This window comes from Glycine max, chromosome 17 (genome assembly GCF_000004515.6).
Source record: "Glycine max cultivar Williams 82 chromosome 17, Glycine_max_v4.0, whole genome shotgun sequence".
Classification (NCBI taxonomy): Eukaryota; Viridiplantae; Streptophyta; class Magnoliopsida; order Fabales; family Fabaceae; genus Glycine; species Glycine max.
In genome coordinates this window covers 9,703,706-9,725,793 of record NC_038253.2, presented here as the reverse complement: position 1 = coordinate 9,725,793, position 22,088 = coordinate 9,703,706, and the positions used below count along the sequence as shown (strand labels likewise).

The following is a 22,088-nucleotide window of genomic DNA, read 5'->3' as shown; positions in this document are numbered from 1 at the left end:
GTGTGTTCTAGATAATTGAATGACATGACTTTTGTTTATTTTTCTCCTAATCATCATCATATAAGCATGAAAGGAATAGGTGTTACAACTCCTTAAGAAAATCTACTTCTCCCTTAATTTTTGAACCACGAGAGGTATCTTATTAAAATGAAATATTTTCATATTCATTTTAAAGGTCTTTTAAAAGCCACATAATAAAATTTAAGTCAATATCTTCAAAGTTTTGTGAATTCCTTTTAGTTTCACTTCTAGATGTCTCTCTATGGCAAAAATGTTGCAAAAATTGAGTCATTCAAATTTTTGTTGAAGGATTTAAACAACATTGTCTTACTTTTTCAAGGTTTATAGACTAATGAAAGATACTCTTGTTACATATACTCGGTTGCCTCAAATCTAAATATTTTTATTTATTTATTTATTTTAAGAACATCGAGTTACTATATCTTAAGAATAATGAATCACAAACTATAAAAAATACATATATCAATAATTATGAACACATCGTCTTTTAGTCAAATGTTCTATTTTAACCTATAAAAAATACATTATCCAACTATGATCACAAACTCACCTATCCAACATAAGAGAAACCAAACAATCTACTCAACATTATCGTTGCAAAGTATATTTGCAGCCAAATAATTCGTTGTATATAAAACCACACGTGTTTAGGCACTTAACAATCATATGTGCCTTGATCATCTTTCTAAATCTTAGTAACCAACCAGTTGAGATTCATGTGAAACCCACATGTTTTTACTCTCATCTCTTCTTTTATACTATGTTTTCAGCTGTATTAAACAAAGCCTAATTTAATTGAAGTTAGAGTCCAACTAGCAAAGAGAGTTGGATTTAAGTTATCCACAACTTTTAAAACATAGTCATGTTGAGTTTGGGATTATAACCTTTTGAACTTGGCTCTGATCTCATAAAGTCATATATATAAAAGTTGAAAGATTTTTTTTAATTATAAAAATTATTAATTAATATTTTATAATCAAATAACTTAAATCATAATAATCATTAAACAAAAAAGTTAAAATTATACAATTAACTAAAAATACAATTTAATTCTTAATTTGTTAGTTTTTTGTTATTGTTTTTATATATTATTTGAATTTAAATATACTAATATATTGATATATGTTTTATTCTAAATATAAGTAAATCAATTTTTTTATAAAAAAAGTGAGATGCATTTTAAGAAATTGTTTTCTAACTTGAAAAATCTAACAGGATGTTTTTTTTTTCTTTTTTTTATTTTTATTATTTATAAATCCAACTTTAAACTTACTAAAAATAAACTCATAGAAAAAATATATATTTAATGAAAAAAATATTGTGTTTGATCATTTTCGTTTGAAATTTTTTATCAGATCATGACAACGTTGAAATAATGAGAATCATGCAACAAGTACATGATTATTTGAATTTAAATATACTAATATATATTTTATTTTAAATATAAGTATCAGATTCTTTAAAAAATGTGAGATGCATTTTAAGGAATTGTTGTCTAACTTGAAAAATCTAATAGGATGTTGTTTTATTATTATTATTATTTATAAATCCAACTTTAAACTTACTAAAAATAAACTCATAAAATTAACATAATAATGTAAGATTTATTGTGTTAAAAAAATATTTAATGAGAAAATATTGTATTTGATTATTTTGGTTTGTAAAATTTTATGAGATCACGTAATGAGAATCATGCAACAAGTACATGATTATGATTAGTTTACCATCCTTTTTTTATTTATTTATAATTAACTTAGCCAAAAATTGAAAGCAGTGACACATCTTTAGATGAAGGCATTTGGCGTTTGCATTGCCAAAGTAGGGCACACAGGAACAGACGACACCGATAGGGCACTCTATCGTCATCGCTTGTCAAGGCGTGACCCAAGCATCCTACTACTGCGCTACCTCCTCTATAAATAACGCATCACTTCAGCTATCTCAAAGGGAGACACACAAGAGAAGAGAGAGAGAGAGAGAGATTCCTATTTCCTAGATTCGAATTCGATTCCCATTTCTCACTCTTTCTTTCCTCCATGGCGAAGCCTCGCAAGCCCAAGAACAACGAAGACCCGAAGCCCGAAAACTCCGGCGCCGTAGTTCACCACCAAAAGCTATGCCTCTCCATCGACATCGACAAACGCCAAGTCCACGGGTTCGCAATTCTCTTTTCCCCCTTTCCGTTACTCGATAAATTAGCATTTACTGTTCGCGACTGTTGTAAATTAGGTTTTATCACCGCTGAGATTGTGTTCGTGATCGCGTTGTCAAAATCGACCTAGAACTTGATTCGAGTTAATTTTTAACATGCAGGTACACTGAATTGGAGATTGCGGTGCCTGAGATTGGGATCGTAGGGTTGCACGCGGAGAATTTAGGGATTGAGAGTGTTTGTGTTGACGGCGAGCCAACGGAGTTCGAGTATTACCCGCACCATCAGCAGCAGGGGGAGGATGAGAAGAGGTTTAGCTCCGTGTGTTCTCCTAGCTCTGCTGCCGATGCTGCTGTCTCAGTGTACATGTCCGCTCTTGAGAAGGAATTGGTTCCCAATTTGCTCATTAATTGTTGCAAACCTTCCAAGGCTGAAAGTGAACAACAGCAGGAGCAACAACCCACTTCTGAGAACGGGTTTCACTCTTCGGCTGAGCCCAAGCAGGTTATAGTTGCTAACTTTGAACTCTTGCTTCCAGTGCTGTGCCGGATGCTGAGCAATTTTTGAGAGTTCTGTTACACGAGACTCGTAAACCCTATGCATAGCAACTGAATTTTAAATATTGGAGTAATTGGCTGATTTAGTCCCTAAAACCGTGACTCGTTGTCACTTTAGTCCTTAGATTTAACGAAATAAAATGTCATCGTCTCATCTTTATCTCCCTAAATCTAACCGTCATTTTGGTCACTGAACATATGCTGATATTATTACTTAAGTCACACGTAGCATGTAACTTTGGACCAATGTGAGTGATAAAATACAATTTCAGGGTTTTGAATTTTGTTAAATTTAGGGACTAAAATGACAACGAATCATAATTTTGGCTCTAAATTTGTTATTTACTTGTAAATAATGTGTACATATTCGTAATTATTATGATTTATTTAAGTAATTAAGCACTGGCTGAATTTTATAATATGTGTGTCTGCATTATGTATCAGTTGAATTGAATTTTTTAATGTATGTATATATTTATAATTGTGATATGATCGTATTTTTTAATTATCGCTGCCAGCCTGCCACGTGTAGGGCCCATATTATGTAAATTGCGGTTGCATTTTTTTTTGTTGCTATCCTTGATATTGTGGGAAATAGTGGACAAATGTGGCCACAATTGCCGTTGTGATGTGCTTGTGCCGTTGTGGAGAGTCCACCAAAAAACCTTGATGTGTCTGAAATTGTAGTTGCAGATGATTTTTCAAAACCTTGTACCTAAGTCCATAGTAACAACTAACAGCCTAATTTATGAACATTCTCCTCTGCTTGGATTTTTCACATGTTTTATCAAGATATTGCATGTTTCTATTTATAATGGGTCACCATGGCTAATGTTTTTTCAAAATATTCTGCCTATTTAGCCTTTTGATATCTGTGTTTTTCGCCTACTCATTGTAAGGAATGGGTTCTTGTTTTTGATTGTTGATAGTGTAGTATCCTTCCCTGAAAATATGGCAGTTAAATGTGAGAAATGAGTAGTTGTGGTGAGGTTTACTATTTGTGTTTTCTCATGTAGGTTGATGTTGGGTGCAGAATGTGAGAACTGTTCGTATTGACTATTGGATAGAGAAGGCAGAGACAGGAATACACTTCAGAAATAATCTTCTTCATACTGATAATCAGATAAGGAGAGCAAGGTGTTGGTTCCCATGTATAGATGACAATTCACAACGATGCTGGTATGAACTATTAACTCTTTTCCATTTGTGTGTAGCCATACACCAGGTCCATGCTCACATTTGTAATAACAATATTTACTGTTCAATGCTTGAAGTAATTATTGTCGTTTTATTCATGTTTAGCTATGACCTGGAGTTCACAGTAGCATACAATCTTGTGGCTGTCAGTACAGGAAGCTTGCTTTATCAGGTATCAATGAATGATACTGATGTTCTGTTATTTTAGTTCTGAAAGCATGAAAAATACTATTTTTTAACAAGCTGATAATATTTTGGATAAGCGCATTAATGTTCTGTCAAGTCAAGTCAGGTTGGGAATTGGAATTTCTATTGTTTCCAACAACTGGGCAATTGGAGTATGGCTACTTTCGGTTTTTCATTTCTTATAATCGACAGATGTTAGATGATGATAGGCTTCAAATTCAATCAATATTTTTCTTTGGGAATATTCATTGTTGAAAATGACAGGATTTTGACTGCTGTGATAGAACTATTGAAAAATGCAAATTGCTAATTTTGTAAATATTGGAAATAGTTCTTTCCTTTGGATGGTCAGTGTTGCTCACTTTTGCTGCCTAATACTTAAGCTTTAGATTGCTGTTAAAACAGTGAAATAGCTGTTGTGGCTTTGTTTTTATACACGGCATGTTGTGGTTTCCAATCTGTTTATTCATAATTTGTTAACTGGACCCTTGACATAAAGGAAGAATGTTGTACAATTTGAATTGCTACTTGCTTTTCCAGTAAGTTATGTTTTTCGATATTGTGAGGCCCTTTAAAACATTCAAGGATTGAATCTGCTATTTTCTATTTTTTCCTCTTCCTCTTTGGATTGGATGCAGCCTTCCACTTTTTTTCCCTTGTTTTCTTTTTCTTCAATGATTAGATTCATCTAAAATATAACCTTATCTGTTCCTGTATCTGTTATTTTGACACAACTCTGACATAGTGATATGACCTGGATTTCATATGTGGCTGATCTTGATTTGCGGGTTTATTCTGAATAAGCCATTTTTGGTTATCACTATCACTTTGTTGGGTAGTTAATGCAACTCTGCAACACTTTGGGCTGGATATTGGTTTCTGGTAGGTGACATTTATTTGCGGTGATAGCTTAGTTGGGAGAGCGTCAGATTGAAGATCTGAAGGTCGCATGTTCAATCCATGCTCACCGCACCTCTAGGGTCAAGGATTTATGTTAGCCAGATTTCTTATCCAAGGGATTTGGCTTGTATTATTTAGCTTCATTTTGAAGAGTTCATTTTATTTTCACAAAAATTTGAAGCAGCATCACACTTTTTCTTGTACTACCATTTCGGGGAAGAGAAACAGAAAGGAAGAATGCTTTTTGTCCAAGTTGGAAAACAAAAGTATATGATTGATTTTTTCCTTTTCTTGATTCTATTCTCTACATGCAATGGGATATAAACTATGTATGATACCCTGTTCTGCTCCCCCCCCTGGCATTTTAGGGAATTTTCTATCCTCTCTGTTGTAATTCTTCTCTTTTGTCTCTAATAAAATTTCTAGTTCTATAAGAAAATTTAATGGGTTATATGCCTTGCAGAGTTAAATTTGTATATGATGTTTAAACCTCCTTTATTTTTCAGGTCTTAAGCAAGGACAATCCTCCTCAGAAAACTTATGTCTATAAACTGGATGTTCCAGTTGCTGCAAGGTGGATATCTTTGGCTGTTGCCCCATTTGAAATTCTTCCTGATCACCAATTTAGCCTTATATCACATATGTGTTCTCTGCCTAATCTGTCAAAGATGCGGAATACAGTGGATTTTTTCCACAGTGCCTTCAGGTTTGACATGTGATAGCTGCAATTTAACTAGCCTGAAACAGGTGGTTTTTTTCATCATAAAATTGTATAATGATTAAATAGTTGGATTTTTATTGGTGAGCAGCTGCTATAAGGATTATCTTTCTGTAGACTTCCCATTTGACTCATATACACAAGTTTTCATAGAGCCAGAGATGGCAGTGTCTTCATTGAGTTTAGGAGCCTCTATGAGTGTATTTAGTTCTCAAGTTTTGTTTGATGAGAAGGTTATTGACCAGGTCAGTTCACTACTTGAATTCTTTTATTTGATTTTGTATTTTTTCTAATTAATCTCTTTCTGAATGAATAAAAAACTGTTTTTCTTGCACACAAGGCTTTTTTTCTTATGATATGCCTGCTTAATGACCTGTCTTAGTCTTTGTTGACAGACTATTGATACAAGGGTAAAACTTGCATATGCTCTCGCAAGACAGTGGTTTGGTGTGTACATCACTCCTGAGGCACCAAATGATGGTAATTTATCAGAGTATATTTTGATTGTTGTTTTGATTTGATTTGTTTCTTTGTAAATTCAGCAGATTGTGTTTCCTCTAGTGTGATTGGTGAATGCTTTGCAATTTGCAGAGTGGCTCTTGGATGGACTTGCTGGTTTCTTGACAGATTTTTTTATTAAGAAACATTTGGGAAATAATGAGGCACGGTACAGGAGATACAAGGTTTGTTTTTCTTTCTTGGTTAGTCTGATCTATGTGAAGGTTAACTTATCATGCATTAGACTGTAAAAAAATTATGAACTTGTTGTTCTCTTTATTGCTGTCTAAAAATGTTGCTGCTGCAATGCTATTATTGGGGAGTCGATGCTCTGGAGTTTTGAGTGTTCATGTATTCTTAAATATATTCTTAGGCCTGGTTGCTGTTAATGGCTTTTTCCCCCACTGTTTTTATTTTTTCTGCTCTGCAGATTTGTTTCAATTTATTAATATTCTACAGCTACTTAGTTTCAAATGCCTGAGGCATTCTTCTTTTGTTTTTGCTTGGATTTTTTATTCTTCTAATTTTTGGACATAGATGACCGCAGCAAAGTTTTTCACTTGGATATCATTTCATATTTGAACATGCTTGATTTGTGTCAGTCTAGGTTGAGGCCATGGAGCATTATAAATGAGTTGAAAGTGCAGCAGTTAAATATGCTAATCTCATTTTTCACATGCTCTTGTAAATCAATCTGCAGGCAAATTGTGCTGTTTGCAAAGTTGATAATGGTGGAGCGACAGCTTTGAGCTGTTCAGCTTCCTGTAAAGATTTATATGGAACTCAGTGCATTGGTTTGTATGGAAAAATAAGATCATGGAAGTCTGTAAGTATTTTCCTTTCCTGTACTTCTCCCCCTTGTTGTATTCATATAGCAACCTGTGCAGTAATGTGTTTCCCACTTTTCTTATTTAGTATTGAATTAGATATATAAATTTTTACCCTTTTTCAGGTGGCAGCTCTTCAGATGTTGGAAAAACAAATGGGTCCTGAATCTTTTCGTAGAGTGAGAGCCATTGACATTTACATTATTTGTCCTTCTGACCATTTTACATATGCTGGATGTATCTTAATTTGTCATTTGGTTCATTTTTGGTGGTCATGTATATTTGTAATTTCTTTTGGATATCTGATGTGATGTGAGACTTAGGTTGGAGAAATATACTCTTATATCCCTAAATATAAGACACTTATAATTAATTCCCACACATTAAGATTGTTGGTTAATTTAGTTAATAACATTAAATTTGTTTGTAATTGTAAAATTTCCAAATTACCCCTAAAATTTTTGGGATTAGTTATATCACTTTTCCCCACTTGATTACTTTCCACCTAAACAAGGAATGTATGGAGAAAGAGTATTTTTAGTGGATTTTTAATTTTTAAAACTAAACTCTTCAATTCTCCAATCGTCATAAGAGAGAGAAACACAATTCATAGTATTTATGGAGTAAAATAATTAATGGTATTTTGGTAAAAAAAATAGGGAAGGCTAGAAAAGAGTCTTATAAAAAGGGACAAGGAAACTTGAGTTTCTTTTATTTAGAGGGAACGGATGGAGTATTATTTTGACTTCTTGTTTAATTATATGTGCTAGATTAATTTATTTCAAAATGTCTTTGTCCTCTCTCTTTACTGATTCAATGAGTCAATGACATTGATTTTGAAAACATTGATGTTCTTATTCACTGAAAAAATGGGTAAATGATATGCAAGTTACTTGGGTTCCGGTTATTTGTTATGCATTATCTGTAGGCTATGTTGAAGAATGTTTAGATGATTGTTGGCTGATACTCTGACAGATGTCAAAGAATAGTTGTGGAATCTAGTGTGTTAGTTTTTATGTGTATTAAAATATACTTAGTGATTAACTTAGGTGGAAGCATTACTTGAGATACTTTTAGTGGTCTCCTTGCATATGAGACCTTTTCCTGTTCATGATCTGCCATAATTGTTTTCCTGTGCCTTTTGTTTTTGTTGTCATTACTCATGAAGTTTTTTCCTCTTTATTTCCCCCCTGGAAGTTATATGTTTGATTGAGAGGTTTGATGATATTGTTTCCCTTGTTATCAATGTGTAGATTTTGCAAACTATAGTTTCTCGTGCTCAAGATAAAACTCGTTCCATAAAGACTCTTAGTACTAAGGAGGTAATCTGCTTTTGGTTGTGTAAATTCTGTGACTTATTTTCTGCATGTAGGTTCTATGAAATTATCTTGAAGATATAAGAGCTGTAAATTTTTTTTTCTGAAATTAGCTTCATTAACAGAATTTTTTTCTTGTAATCTCACTTGAAACTGAGAAATATTAATGTAGTTTAATCTTCAATGTTGTATTAACTGAAGCATCTTATTCTTGACGGGTTTTGCTTGTCAATATAATGTGGATCTGATCATTTTTTTCAATATGCAGTTTCGACATTTTGCTAACAAGGTTGGGAATCTTGAACGCCCATTTCTTAAAGATTTCTTTCCTCGGTGGGTTGGTTCTTGTGGATGTCCTGTTTTAAGGTATAAAATAAGGATTTACTCATTACTATTTATTTCATTTTTGGAATTCTTTCTGCTCATGTATTCTGATGAGTTACTTGCTGTTGCTAAGGATGGGGTTTTCCTATAATAAAAGGAAGAATATGGTTGAATTGGCTGTGCTGCGGGGATGTACAGCATTGCAGACTTCAAATACATCCATTCTTGATATTAATCCAGATACAGAAACTCGAGATGGAGATACTGGATGGCCTGGTATGATGAGCATCAGGGTATATGAACTTGATGGTATGTATGACCATCCAATTCTACCAATGGCTGGAGATGCATGGCAACTATTGGAAATACAATGCCACTCAAAGCTTGCTGCTAGACGCTTTCAGAAGCCCAAGAAAGGTTTAAAACTTGATGGGTCTGATGATAATGGTGATGTGCCTTCCATGGATATGCGTTCAAAGTAAAAATAAGTTTCCTTTCTCTTTTTTTTTCATCTGTGGTTGTTGTCTTTGAGTTTCTGACAATTTCTCTGTTATGGCAGTACCGAGTCCCCTTTATTATGGATTAGAGCAGATCCTGATATGGAGTACCTTGCTGAGGTTCATTTTAACCAACCAGTTCAGATGTGGGTAAGGATAAAATTGTGGTAGACTGGTAGGGGGGCAGCCAGTTGATTCTGTGGAGTTGTTATTGTGATATAGTATTTTGCCACCCTATGAGAGGCACTGCATATGTTCAATTATTTAGGTCCTCTTTCTGGGTTTATGTATACAACTAGTTTACTTATCATATGGTAAGAACTTTAGGAGGACCACATAATGAAATCTAGTTATTGTAATTGAAGACCTCCTATGGCCACCACAAACCCCACACCAGAAGCCCATACTTCCAATCTATCTGTTTCTAAGTGTTCCTTTTAAGTTGTGCATCGTACCACTATTTCTTGAACCTTTTTTCATTCAATTGAGGAAACAGGAAGGCTTGATTACATAAAACATGCTATGATGCAATGTTTTGTAATCATGCTCAATCATGCTCTTTAACCTTTTTTATTCTCTCTTCTTGGCTTTTTTTTAGAAACAAATCATGCTCATTCATTTGTGATGGTGTTTGTATTTTGTACCTTTCACTATCATAGTCTTTTGTAGTTATTTATTGATTCTAGACATTTGGCTTCTTCTTTTAGATCAATCAATTAGAGAAGGACAAAGATGTTATTGCTCAGGCACAAGCAATTGCAGCCCTTGAGGCATCCCCACAGCTATCATTTTCTATTGTTAATGCCCTAAATAATTTTCTCAGTGACTCCAAGGTGATATACTTTCTGTAATATATTTTCAATAATTGTTTTTAAACCTGTAACTAATATCTGGGAGTCTTTTGGTTCTAACTCAAGGCTTTTTGGAGAGTACGGATCGAAGCGGCATTTGCATTGGCAAATTCAGCATCTGAGGTATTCAAAGCTAGGTTACTTATTGCATTATAACTTTATGAAATACCGGTAGATTGTGAAATTCATATTACAGCCATGAGTCGAGTGGGAATCAACTAGGCTGTCTTTAATTTACCGAATAGTTTCAGTGTTGTCAGATCTGGTTTTGATATAATTATGGAATTTTGATAATTTGCCAAGTGCTGGTATATCAAATCTCTGCACCTAAGAAATAATATTCACTAGTGTTTTTTTTCTTCAAAATTTGGTACAATGCTGAACTTAAAATGGAAGATTTATGCCTTTTAAGTATGCCATGCATCTGGTTGCATTTACAACTTTGAAATCCATTCAAGAGGAGTTCATGTTCATGAATATCTGTGATGCCATATATATGACTTATTGTAGCCTTAGCATCACTGTATCAATAAAGTTCATGGATATAGTTATTTGAAATGTGAATCTGAATAATAAACATGCCATATGGTCTACAAATTCAAATCATTGTTGATGCTTGGTTACAAAATGCAGATGGTTGTATCTAATTATGGCGTTATTTCATTGTTTAACAGGAAACTGATTTTTCTGGTCTACTCCATCTGATGAAATTTTACAAGAGTCGAAGGTTTGATACTGACATTGGACTGCCAAAGTAAGACTACCGAAATTATTATTTCATTTTATCTCATTCAACTTTCACAATACGAAGTGACTCTTATTGGTATACTACTCTTGCCAGGCCAAACGATTTTCATGACTTTGCCGAGTATTTTGTTCTTGAGGTAATGCAAGGAGGTAGGATGTGTAAGTTAGGTCCAATGTGATGTGATTACTTGTGTTCTGAATTTGTATTTATATTTAAGAAAATATTTATACATAATTATATATTATGTAATAGACACACACACACACACACGTATTCAGAATAGCGGCCATCCAACAATAGCATTTGTTGGGGGCTGCCACTTCACACCCATTGTTTCTATGCTCCTAAAGTTATAATACTTCTATGAGCAATTCAAAATGATTTCCAAATAAGTGCCTGACATTTCTTAGATACCGTATGATCTTAATCTTCATCTTCATAGTCATTTAAATTTAATTTTGTTTTATTTATTTATTTTATGATTCTCAATCTGGTTCTCTTCTTTGTTTCAGTCTTCTTTTAGTGGCTAAAGGCTGAAGCTTGCTGTGTGCTCTGTTGTTGTTGTTGTTGGGTTTTAGTGGGTTCTGCCTTCTGTGTGCTCCTTTTTCTTTTGTTTTAGTTTTTATGCTGTCTAAACTTTTGTGCATTATGAAGTATGTATATTATTTGAAACTTACGATTTGTGTTATCATATGATGATCCGGTGGCCTCCCCCATTCCAATGTTGAAGCTTGATTTTTGTTTCTGTGATTGCTCTACTTCCTTGAACTTTCCTGCCCTTGTCCTTTTACAAATTTTAATGTTATCCATGGATTCTGCCCTTATCCATTGCTGTGATTATTTGTATTTTTTTTCTTGGCCAATGGTTTTTTGTTTTTCACAAATGAATAATGAATGTCCCTTGCTGTTTAAAATCGGTTAATAAGTTATCTTTGTGCGTCTATGGTAATTCTGACCATTTATGCATATTCTGCTTGTGACTAAATAATAAATAGTTGTTTATTGATTTATTTTTAAAACTTGGCCAGTAATTTTTTGTTTAATAAATGGCTGTTGTAGGCTATTCCACATGCTGTTGCTATGGTTAGAGCTGCTGACAAGAAAAGCCCAAGAGAGGCTATCGAGTTTGTTTTACAGCTATTGAAGGTAATTGTTTACTTCTTGCTGCATGCATTAATCTCTTAATAGTAGCTAATGTGACATTGGCATCAAGAGTTATATCCATGAAATGTAAATAGTGAATGCATTAATATTTATAGTGTCTTGTCTGAATAATCCTCTGCTTGATGATGTGAATGGGATTCGTGTTAAATGAGCTTTATTCATCAAGTTATACTTGTGATTTTAGAAGGGAATATTTGAGACTCTGAAATTGAAATTAATATGTGGCAGTCACGCATTTTGAAGTCTACAACCAATATCACTAGAGAGGCTTCTTCTTTCTTTGATTCTCTCTAGTATTTTTATTTTTCCATTCTGTTCTCTGTTTATATTTTTTTCTGTACTGTCTTGTTAACCGTATATAATGCATGTCTTGTTCTATATATAAATGCATTTTGTATGGTTGCCATGCAGTACACCATTTGCCACAGTGCTGTCTTCCATAATTCTATGGCTGATTTTTGGTTTCTCTCCATAAACTGCAATCTACCATTGATAATACTGTAGCTGGCCAATTTTATCCTTATTTTATATTTAGGAATCGGCTACCCAAAAAAATGGGTAATCAATTAACTTTCACTGATTCTGTCTGCTTTTTGGTCCCTTATGCTATTTTGAAATATTGCATAATTTTTGGTTACTCATATGGCACACATCACTGCACTAAGGATTCATGATATGCTGGTTGGGCAGGATTATTATTATTGGGATGTTTTCTTGCTTTTAGTTATATAAAAGTTGTATGATCAGCTTTGTGGCTCATGTCATTTTTATCCTCTTATTTTTTCAGTACAATGACAACAATGGGAACCCTTACTCAGATGTATTCTGGCTTGCTGCATTAGTCCAGTCAGTTGGTGAGCTTGAGTTTGGGCAACAGGTTCATAGACTATTCCTTTTGCTGATTCTCATGGTCACCTTTATGGATTAATATGCTGATCTGAGCTTGCTGGGTCTATTTTGTTTTACATTTACCAAGTACATAGCTCCTTAAGTACCTTTCAATTAACTAAAATACTAGTTCTTGAGTATAGGCTATAACAACTATGCAAAGGTTGCTTGCTTTGTAGTCTATATATTTTTTTATCAGTTGTTGATTTATATTTATCATTGATATAATCTTAATCTTTGTAACATTACTCAACCTGATTTTGAGTATTAGGCTTCTTTCTGACTGAAACTGTTGACAGAGTATTCTCTTACTGTCATCACTCCTCAAACGCATTGACCGGCTTCTACAATTTGATAGGTGTCATTCCTTTCTATGCTGGATTTATTAATTTTATTTGTAACTATAATTTACATTTCTGGTAATGTCTTCTGCTAGTCTCATGCCAAGCTACAATGGAATCTTGACTATCAGTTGTATCCGGACATTGACCCAGATTGCATTAAAGCTTTCAGGGTTCATTCCTCTTGTAAGTACCTTGTCATTGAGATTCAAACTGCTGTTCAAAGGTTGGCATGAAGATACTTAATGCTTCAGCTTTAATACAGGATCGAGTTTATGGACTTGTAAAGCCTTTTCGGGACATAAAGGCATTGTGGCAAGTTCGAATTGAAGCAAGTAGAGCACTCCTTGATCTTGAATTCCACTGCAAGGGCATGGATTCAGCTTTGCTTTTATTTATCAAATACATAGAGGAGGAGCATTCCTTAAGAGGTTGTAAATCTTTTCCCTGAGAGAGGATTTATAGATGATGTGTGACAAACTAAAAATTTGGTTCAGAATGGTAGAATTAAAATTATTTATAGAAATGTTTCTAAAGTTGGACAAATTTCAAAACATATGTAGATTGTGCAAAATAGTTATTGTTTAAATCTTGATATAAGTTTTACATTAAAAAATTTCTATAGAGCAAGGGAGAGAAAAATATAGTAAATAGCTTTATTATCACCTAGTAATGGTTACCTTTGAGCTAGGTTTGATTTTTTTTTTTTTCAAATTTTTAGTCATTATCATACAAGTTTTTGTATCTGATCAACTGATCTAGTGGCACATAATTATCTTGTTTTTTAAGGTTGACAACCTTCTGAAAGAAGCACTCCTGCTTCTCTATTTTTTCCTTTCATTTCATCTATAGTTTCCCCTTTTTTATGTATAGGAAATTTTACATTCGTTTATTGCAGGGCAGTTAAAACTAGCCACCCATGTTATGAGGCTATGTCAGATGAGAGATGGATTGAATTCAAATGACGAAATTACAAGCCAAACTCTTGTCTCTATGCTTAATTTACTGGAAGGGCGTATAGCTTTTAATAATGCCTTTCTCCGGCATTACTTGTTCTGCATATTACAAATACTTGCAAGAAGGTACATGTTTCTTTCAGAAATGAAATGCTAGCTTGCTGATTTTGCAGCTAATCTGTTGTTTGAATATTACTGGTAACTGCTAAAACAAAAGTAATTCTTTTTTTATTTGTAACTTACCAATTGTTTCATTTCACTTTTCAAGAAAATAATTTGTTGTGAAATGATTTTTTTTTTTTGTCTTAGTCCAGACTATTAACCATTTCTTACCTATATATATTTTGTCAATTTTTGTAATTCAATGAATTTTTGGACATTAGTAGAAAATTTATTCCAGCTGATGTTGAGAGTAACTTCAATAATATATGATCTAAGCTTAATTTCAATTGGAATGGTTCCTTTCCTATGTTGTTACTAGTTCTGATTTTACTTGATAACTTTCCCTAGGAAATGAATCTCATCTAGAATATAATGGCCTGGTTGGTTTGACAAAATGTTTTGTTTCTGTTCCTGATTTTACCAAAATACTATTTCACCATCTCCTGTATTTAAATACATGAGATGGTGAAACAGTGTTGTTTTTGTCATTTGATATACATGTCTTAGGAAGCATGAAGTTAAATGAGAGTAAATTGATATTTTTGTAATTATTGGTGAAAACTGATTTTCTCGATCAGCATCTTAATATTTTATAGTCAGTTACCGTTTTTCACTTTACTGCTATTTCTGTAAAAAATAACGTCCTGTTGATGAGCTTAGGTGATGCTAAACAATGCTACTTGGTTTTGGGTGTGGTTATATATTTACACTGAAGTTTTTGTATGTATCTGAAAAAAGACTATTTCACTACAACTTTAATCTGTACTTTTGTCTGCAGACACCCAACTCTTCATGGGATTCCCAGAGAAAATAGAATGCTGCATATGAGTCTTACAGAAGCTAGTAACTATCAAAAGAACATGCTTGCTCTTGATTCAGAAAGCAAACCTTTGGATCTGCCAAGCTCTATTGATGATCTTACACAAAATTTGGGCCCGACAATGGAGGGCTTGAGGGACGCACTTGATGAAGCTCCTAAGGACCAACCTTGTGAAGCTCCCACACAGGTGCACCTTGAAGCTCTAAAGGAAGCGTCCCTTGAGAAGCCCAAAGAGGTATTTACTGAATTTCCCCAGGAAGCACCAATTGAAGCTCCAAATGAAATTTCTAAGGAGGCTGATACTGTATCCAATAGCCATGAAAGAAAGAGACCCATTAAAATCAAGGTCAAACAATCTTCTGCCACCAGTAGGGCTGATACTGATAATCAGGTGGTTGAACGTTCTTTAGGTGGTCGTAATGAAATGGATCATGGAGCTAGCAGTTCAGTTTCTGTAGATGCACCCCAGAGGAATTTTGCTGAGACTGTTAGCATCAGTAATCACAATATTGATGAAGTTAATTCTTGGCATGATCGCGGTTCACGCATGACTGCCAGCATTGGTAGTGCAAAGTTTTTGAGTGATGGTGATGAATTGGTCAAAGAACTCCAGTGCACTGCTGATTCAAGTATAGTTTATTCACAACCTCAGCCAGAAGATCCATCATCATCCAGTATTATCCAGGATAACAATATAGATGCTGATGCACGACGATATGCCAGCCTTCAAACTCTTTCAGTTGCAAGATTTGATCCTGACGGAGAACCATTAGGTAAAGAAATTTCTGCTCGGGGGAAAGAAAAGCACAAAAGCAAGGAAAAGAAACGGAAACGGGAAAGTAATAAAGGACACCATGATGATCCAGAGTATTTGGAGCGCAAACGATTAAAGAAAGAGAAAAAACGTAGGGAAAAAGAACTGGCAAAACTTCAGAGTGATGAAGCGAAGAGATCCTCCATAGATATGTCAAGCAAGAAAGAGGAGCCTGTAGTGGACGTTGTTGCTAGACAGGTTACATCTGTTGAACCCACTGGATATGATTCTAAATTAGAAATAAAAAAGATAGATACCACCAAACCGGAGCCATCTGAAGGCACATCTGGTGCACCAAAAATTCGAATTAAAATTAAAAACCGAATGCTCAGCAAGCCCTAGAGAATATAATGTCCTATATTTTGTAGATGTTAGAATGAAAATTACAACGCCTTCATATTTTTTAGGTTGTATTTTTTTTTTCATATCCGGCTTAGTAGACCACTTAGGTACATACAATTGTTGATTCAATGAGCTTTATTCGTTGGTAGTTAACTGATTTTAAAGATATATATGATTGCAATTTCAATCATGCAATTTAAGATTGCTATCGATGGATAGGATTTGGCTTTCTTCAGAGCGGCATAATTTGTAAATGAAGCTAGCTTATTACGAGGTTGTTTGGGATATTGTTGTAAATTTGTAACTCTTAAGTTGTAAATTTATAATTATGTTGTGTTCTCTCAAGTAATGCCTTATTTTTGGTCATATTTTAGGTATTGCTTGCAATTTTAAATCTTGCAAAGATCGTTTGTGGGTTTAGTATCTCACACACAAGAGATGGTAAATCTTGCGGTAAAAATGATGTCTACGCCATTATGATTTTTGTTTTAGACACGGCTTTCAAATGTGCTTCATATTTCTTGGATGACCAAATCTGTTGTTTTGTACGTCTGTTGCATTATTTCTTGTGGGTTTACATGAATTTAAGTAATCCTAATAAGGCTTAAATACGTTTTAGGGTCTCAAATTTGGGACACTTTTGGTTTTGGTCCCTCATTAAATATTTGCTTCTTCTAGTTGCTCAAATTTGTAAAATGTTTTAGTCTCCCAAAGTGTATTTGAGGGGACTGAAAAAGCATATTTTGTGATTTTGAGGTTGATGTATGTTATTCTAACATGATAACATAAGGGATATAGTGTCAAAACATCAAAAGTGGTGGAAACGATTTTTCTTCCTGTTTAACCGGCTATCTTTATATTTTTGCTGAATAGGTGAGTACTCTAACGGTGCAAGTGCAACACGTAATAAAATGTTCCTTATTATTAAGATACTTCGTTAGAGATATGTACTTTAAAGTCCAATTTATCCTTAATTACTGCTTTTAAGCCGAAAATGTGGTCACTAAATATGTCTTCTGCTAGAAAGCCAAATATCGACTTAAAGCATCTTCATGAGGTGAGTGTTGTTAAGGAATGATTGCCAAACAAATACTACCATTATTAGGTAATGAAGTGGGAGTGTGTGAGTTATTTCTATAAACAACAATAGAGACCACAAATCCACAATACTGTAAAAATAAAGATAATCTTAAATAAAATGCTGATATTGTTCTATGGATTTTTTTTACTGAATTTTTTATGGATCTTTTGCCGTTAGTATTATTGGTTAATCTTCAAATGGAATTTATTTGCAACTAAGAATTGAATAGAGTCGTAATTTCGGAAAACATCAGATTTAGGTCCATACTACATCCGCATGACTGTATGTACAATTATAAAAATTATACGGGTCTTTTTTTTTTTTTTTTTTTTAACTAACAAAACCACATGCAGTGCAGGCTGCTACTTATCATATGCCATATTTCAACCTCAATAAAAGATCATGATAATAGATTCAGGGTTGGTGTAATTAATTGTATCATGCAGATGGACGATAAATTTTGATAATTTGGGTTATTTTATTTTATGTGGATGACAAGAGATGAGTAACTAGTGACGATTCACGAATCATAATGTGACAGTGTTTAAGATCTGCTATTACAATTTGAATCCGATATTTCTGAAAAGGGAGATTGAGTTGTGTGTTCTTTATAGCGGCTTTGGGGGGTAAAGCATGATTTCTTAAGCATACATACGACCAGATAGGGATGTACTAACCATAGCTAAGAGCTGTCTCAGTTAGCTGAGCTAGTAGCTAGATATCATACAGCTTATGAGTATTTATTGGCTTTGGAAATATAGTATATCCTTGTTGGGCTAATGTTCCTCTTTACTCCACAAAATTTGGTTCATAATTAAAAGCATTGCCAAAGGTCAAAAAGAACGGCAGTACTACTGGTGCTCTTCTTCCTGTAAAGAACGCTTGCAGTGGGCCCCACTAAACTGCATATATAGCCTCAAGAGTTATACAGTTTCCTCCAAGGAGACGTCTCTACCACCAAAATGAAAAAAAATAAAAAAGCTTCTCTTTTTTTTAAGATAAATTGAACTAATCAATCCACCAAAAATGATTTTGAAGTTGGGAAAAGTATGAAATTATTATGTGTGAAAAACAATAAATTATAGGTCTTGATGAAAACACCTACACATGATAAAAATAAGAATGTAAAATTGATAAAGCTTCTTCTATATAAGTATAAATATACATAAGTTAATTTTATAAAAATTCTAGCATTTTTTTTTTACAAACTAACTTTTATTTAATACATAACTTAATTCTAAATCATGAAAATTCATTTTTCATAAGAGCTTATTAAGAAATTTATCCAAAAACAGATATAATATAATAAAAAGGTATAAAAAGTTTAAAACAATTATCAATTTGTGCCAAAGTGAGAAGGGGTAGATAATATAAAAAGTTCTAATACTTTTACGGTCACTCTATTTGTTTTATTGTCTCTCTCTTATCTTTTTCTTTTATAAACAACTTAATTTTTTTAAACTTACAATTTTGTATTTATCTTACTTTTTTTTCTATTGTATCATTGTAACATAATATTCTTCTATTTTTGGCACTATTTTGTTAGGTATATACGTGGGAAAATAGTCTATTTAGCAAAAATATTCGTATCCAATTTTTATTACAAAATTTTCTTATCTTATCATGTGTTATGAATGAGATTAATTTTTAATTGAATGAGTTATAAACCCTAGATCACCCAAGACAAAAAAATATATAATATTTTTTTTAAGAAATTTGTATCATTCTATATAATTTTTTTAATGTTTTTTTTTTACTTTCTTTTTTATCAAACAGCATTCAAAACCATTCCAATCTTTATATCTTTTCCTTTTCTTTTATTTGTTTTTTATTAACTAAACATATATGTATAAAACGAAGTTGTGGGCGGAAATATCGATCATATATGTGGCAAATTATTATGAGCTAATGAACTCAATTGAAGTAAGTGCTGAAACTTGAAAGGGACCTCTCCATGAGATAAGGCCATAACATCAGCATAATTAAGCCACAATGGTCAGCCAGAAAAGCATAAATGAGATGCTAGACGCATCTACATCAACATTCCCTGGACAGAAGTCTTTCAGTTTTAGCAACAGATGTACGAATGAGGTGCCATGGAGACGAAAATAATTGGTCTCAAGAGAATAAACAGATATTGATTAAAAAACTATTGTTTATCACAACAAGCTGAGATTCCCCTTGTTATTTGTGAGTGAGTTAATTTTGTTATAGATTTTCTCACAATTTATGCCAATCGATAACATAGATTCTTTTCTTCACTGGGTTTTGGTATACTTGAATTTCTGTATTTATTAGAAAACATGTAGTTAGTAATCCAGTTAGTTCTTGTGCTTGTGCATAATTATGTAACATCTGAAGGTTCTAAGACAGATACTTAGCCTATTTGGATTCGCGTTTGTTGGCTTCGACGTGGATCAAGTTAAAGCAAAAAAATACTTGTTTCTATGTCATTTGAGAGTTTCGGACATGAAAATGTAGGAAAAGGTAGATCACAAAATCTGATCCAAATAAGCTATTAACCCTTTGATACTTATAAAACAGGTAAAACTTAGATATAATTCTTTAGGTGTTGTTGGTTTTTTTTGCCAATTGAAAATTTAAGTTACATTTCAATAATTGGCATAATAAAATGAAACTCTATTTCTGATTAACAGTAAACACCAATAATATCTATAAAAAGTCTTCCGAAGACAAAAAAAAAAGAAGTGTAGCTGAAATGTGAGTATTTAATTTCTTTCTTCTGAATAAAAAATAAAAATAAAAATCCTTGAAACAACATGGCATGGTCAAAAAGAGCCATGTCATGGCACATTCGTAATGTCTAGATACTAGAGTGAGTAGTAGACCTGTGACTAGCTAGCTCCCTTTCCCTCAGTTAGCAAGTTCCTCAAGCTATGCACCTAGCTTATACTTCAAAGAAAAAAGGTAAAACAAAAGATATGGAGCTGATTGATTAGCCTCACTATGACAGACCTATATCTTAATAAATAAAATAATGTGACAGACCTATATATACTTACATTCTATATGCTTGTGTTAGAAGGGACGAGGAAGCGATCATATATATATATATATATATATATATATATATATATATATATATATCACACAAACCAAGGTAACTTTACATCGCTATAAGATTAAGTAGGACAATCTCCATTCTAGTAAATGTGAAAGTTTCTATACTTAACACACTGTTACAAAACAGTGTAAGTAGCAGTTGTATAGTAGAGACTATATAGAGAGAGCTTCCTGTTCCTTTATGTGACAAGAGCTAGCTTAGCCACTATTAAATTACAAGGTAAACCTCCCCTACTCCTAAACCCTATTTATTTATTATAGCAATTAGTTTGCAACGTACGCAGGCATTTACTAACAAAAATCGAACAAGTATCACTTTTCAGGATCATGCCTATAAAATGCAATCTATCTTCTGACAGATTTGTTCCATTCATTTTTAATTTTGTTCTCTTTCTTCAAATCGAACTAGTAGGCATACAATAATACTTTAGAATCCCTTGTTTATATATATCTGCAACTGATGATGGATCGTTTAATTTCTAGCTGTGTCTTTGCTCACCATATAATTAGTTCTTTGCTGAGATAAAAAAGTCCCATTTGCTCTTTTGGATCGATCTCAGGTTAGTTCTTCTCAGACACGTTTACTTTAACAATTTATTTATTCTTCTACAGATTAAGAAAGGATAGGGTTAATTTATACACATGTTGAACTTCATTGCACTACTACATTGTTTTTGCAGCCTGCCAAACTAACGTTGCTGATTACATGTGTTAGCAGCTGTTGAAAATTATGAGCCACATATCAGACCTCCATTTTCCAAGGTAACTTGTAACTAAATTTTTCTTAGCATTTCTATTTCTTACTTTTGGTGTTTCTAATTTTTTCACTAGTTACGGTTTGTTTGATAAGTTTGAATATTTTGTGTTCATTAACATTGCACTGTGTGAGAGAGAGATATATTCTTTTTCCCTTTTGGGGGGGTAGGGGTGTTAATTAGAACTGTTTTTGATTATGAAAAAGGGCAAATGGTAGCAGTTTTAATGTGTTTTTATCGTTTGATGCGTGTTAAGATAAATCATATACATATGCATGAATTGGTTTGTGAAAAAAGGTACAGACGTATATGTATAGCGAAAATATCTTAGGATTTTATTAAAAATATCATTTTTATTTTGATAATCTCATCTGACCATATGGAGTGATGCCTACCGACTCAAAAAGACGAGAAGAATGGAATCTCATTTTTTTATAACTTAAATTTCTCTCAATTTTACAGTAATATCAATTTCCCTGTATTTCAACAAGATTTATAGTAAAATATGTTTAACATAAAAGAAGATTAATATATTTCCAATCTTATCTAACTAAAGGTCTGATACGCCACTAAAAGTATGGTTGACAATTTATTTATACAGATTACAATTTATATATGCTGTCCCTCTTTGTTCAGAGAGATAAGAGTCTATTTTTGTGATCTCTATATCTAAAAAAAATCCATGATTCATGCACATAAATATATATATATATATATATATATATATATATATACTTGTAATTAAATAATTAAACAATTAATAAAAACTTATCTCGCTTTTATAAAAGTATATGTTTTCTTTACAAGTATCAAGAACGAAGTAGTGCATTTTTATATAAACATTCTTTTCATATCTCTTCTTTTAACTTAATTTGAGTAGTAACTTTGA

General features: G+C 32.9%; 1 protein-coding gene, 1 long non-coding RNA gene and 1 other non-coding gene across 5 annotated transcripts; all 3 read left to right on the top strand.

Moving 5' to 3' along the window:
- Positions 1-1,834: 1,834 nt before the first annotated feature.
- LOC100792795 (transcription initiation factor TFIID subunit 2) lies at positions 1,835-16,432 on the top strand. 3 transcript variants are annotated; one of them, XM_003549758.5, is made up of 25 exons: positions 1,845-2,176; positions 2,335-2,677; positions 3,764-3,909; positions 4,033-4,099; positions 5,520-5,719; positions 5,823-5,976; positions 6,127-6,211; positions 6,323-6,414; positions 6,930-7,055; positions 7,182-7,235; positions 8,310-8,378; positions 8,641-8,738; positions 8,830-9,174; positions 9,256-9,343; positions 9,901-10,026; positions 10,111-10,167; positions 10,719-10,798; positions 10,886-10,928; positions 11,852-11,938; positions 12,744-12,833; positions 13,144-13,202; positions 13,281-13,371; positions 13,451-13,616; positions 14,084-14,267; positions 15,082-16,432. In XM_003549758.5, exons 1-25 carry the CDS (start codon positions 2,058-2,060, stop codon positions 16,277-16,279), a joined length of 4,167 nt encoding a protein of 1,388 aa, XP_003549806.1. In that variant the 5' UTR covers positions 1,845-2,057; the 3' UTR covers positions 16,280-16,432. The 3 variants fall into 3 exon arrangements, with proteins under 3 accessions (XP_040867099.1, XP_003549806.1, XP_014625230.1); XM_041011165.1 differs by lacking the exon at positions 15,082-16,432 and having other exon boundaries at positions 1,835-2,176; positions 14,089-14,266; XM_014769744.3 differs by lacking the exons at positions 1,845-2,176; positions 2,335-2,677 and having other exon boundaries at positions 3,839-3,909; positions 5,801-5,976.
- Positions 5,013-5,085, top strand: TRNAF-GAA (transfer RNA phenylalanine (anticodon GAA)). The gene has a single exon. It is a non-coding gene; the product is annotated as a tRNA-Phe (tRNA).
- Positions 16,433-20,785: 4,353 nt separating the features above from the next.
- Positions 20,786-21,434, top strand: LOC121173830 (uncharacterized). The gene is made up of 2 exons (XR_005889333.1): positions 20,786-21,004; positions 21,125-21,434. It is a non-coding gene; the product is annotated as an uncharacterized lncRNA (long non-coding RNA).
- The last annotated feature ends 654 nt before the right edge of the window (positions 21,435-22,088 follow it).

Coding starts and splice junctions, on each gene's coding strand:
- LOC100792795 (XM_003549758.5), top strand. CDS start 2,058: ATGGCGAAGCCTCGCAAGCCCAAGAACAACGAAGACCCGAAGCCCGAA. Junction 5,720..5,822: donor TTTTTCCACAGTGCCTTCAG/GTTTGACATGTG, acceptor ATTGGTGAGCAG/CTGCTATAAGGATTATCTTT. Junction 7,236..8,309: donor GTCCTGAATCTTTTCGTAGA/GTGAGAGCCATT, acceptor ATCAATGTGTAG/ATTTTGCAAACTATAGTTTC.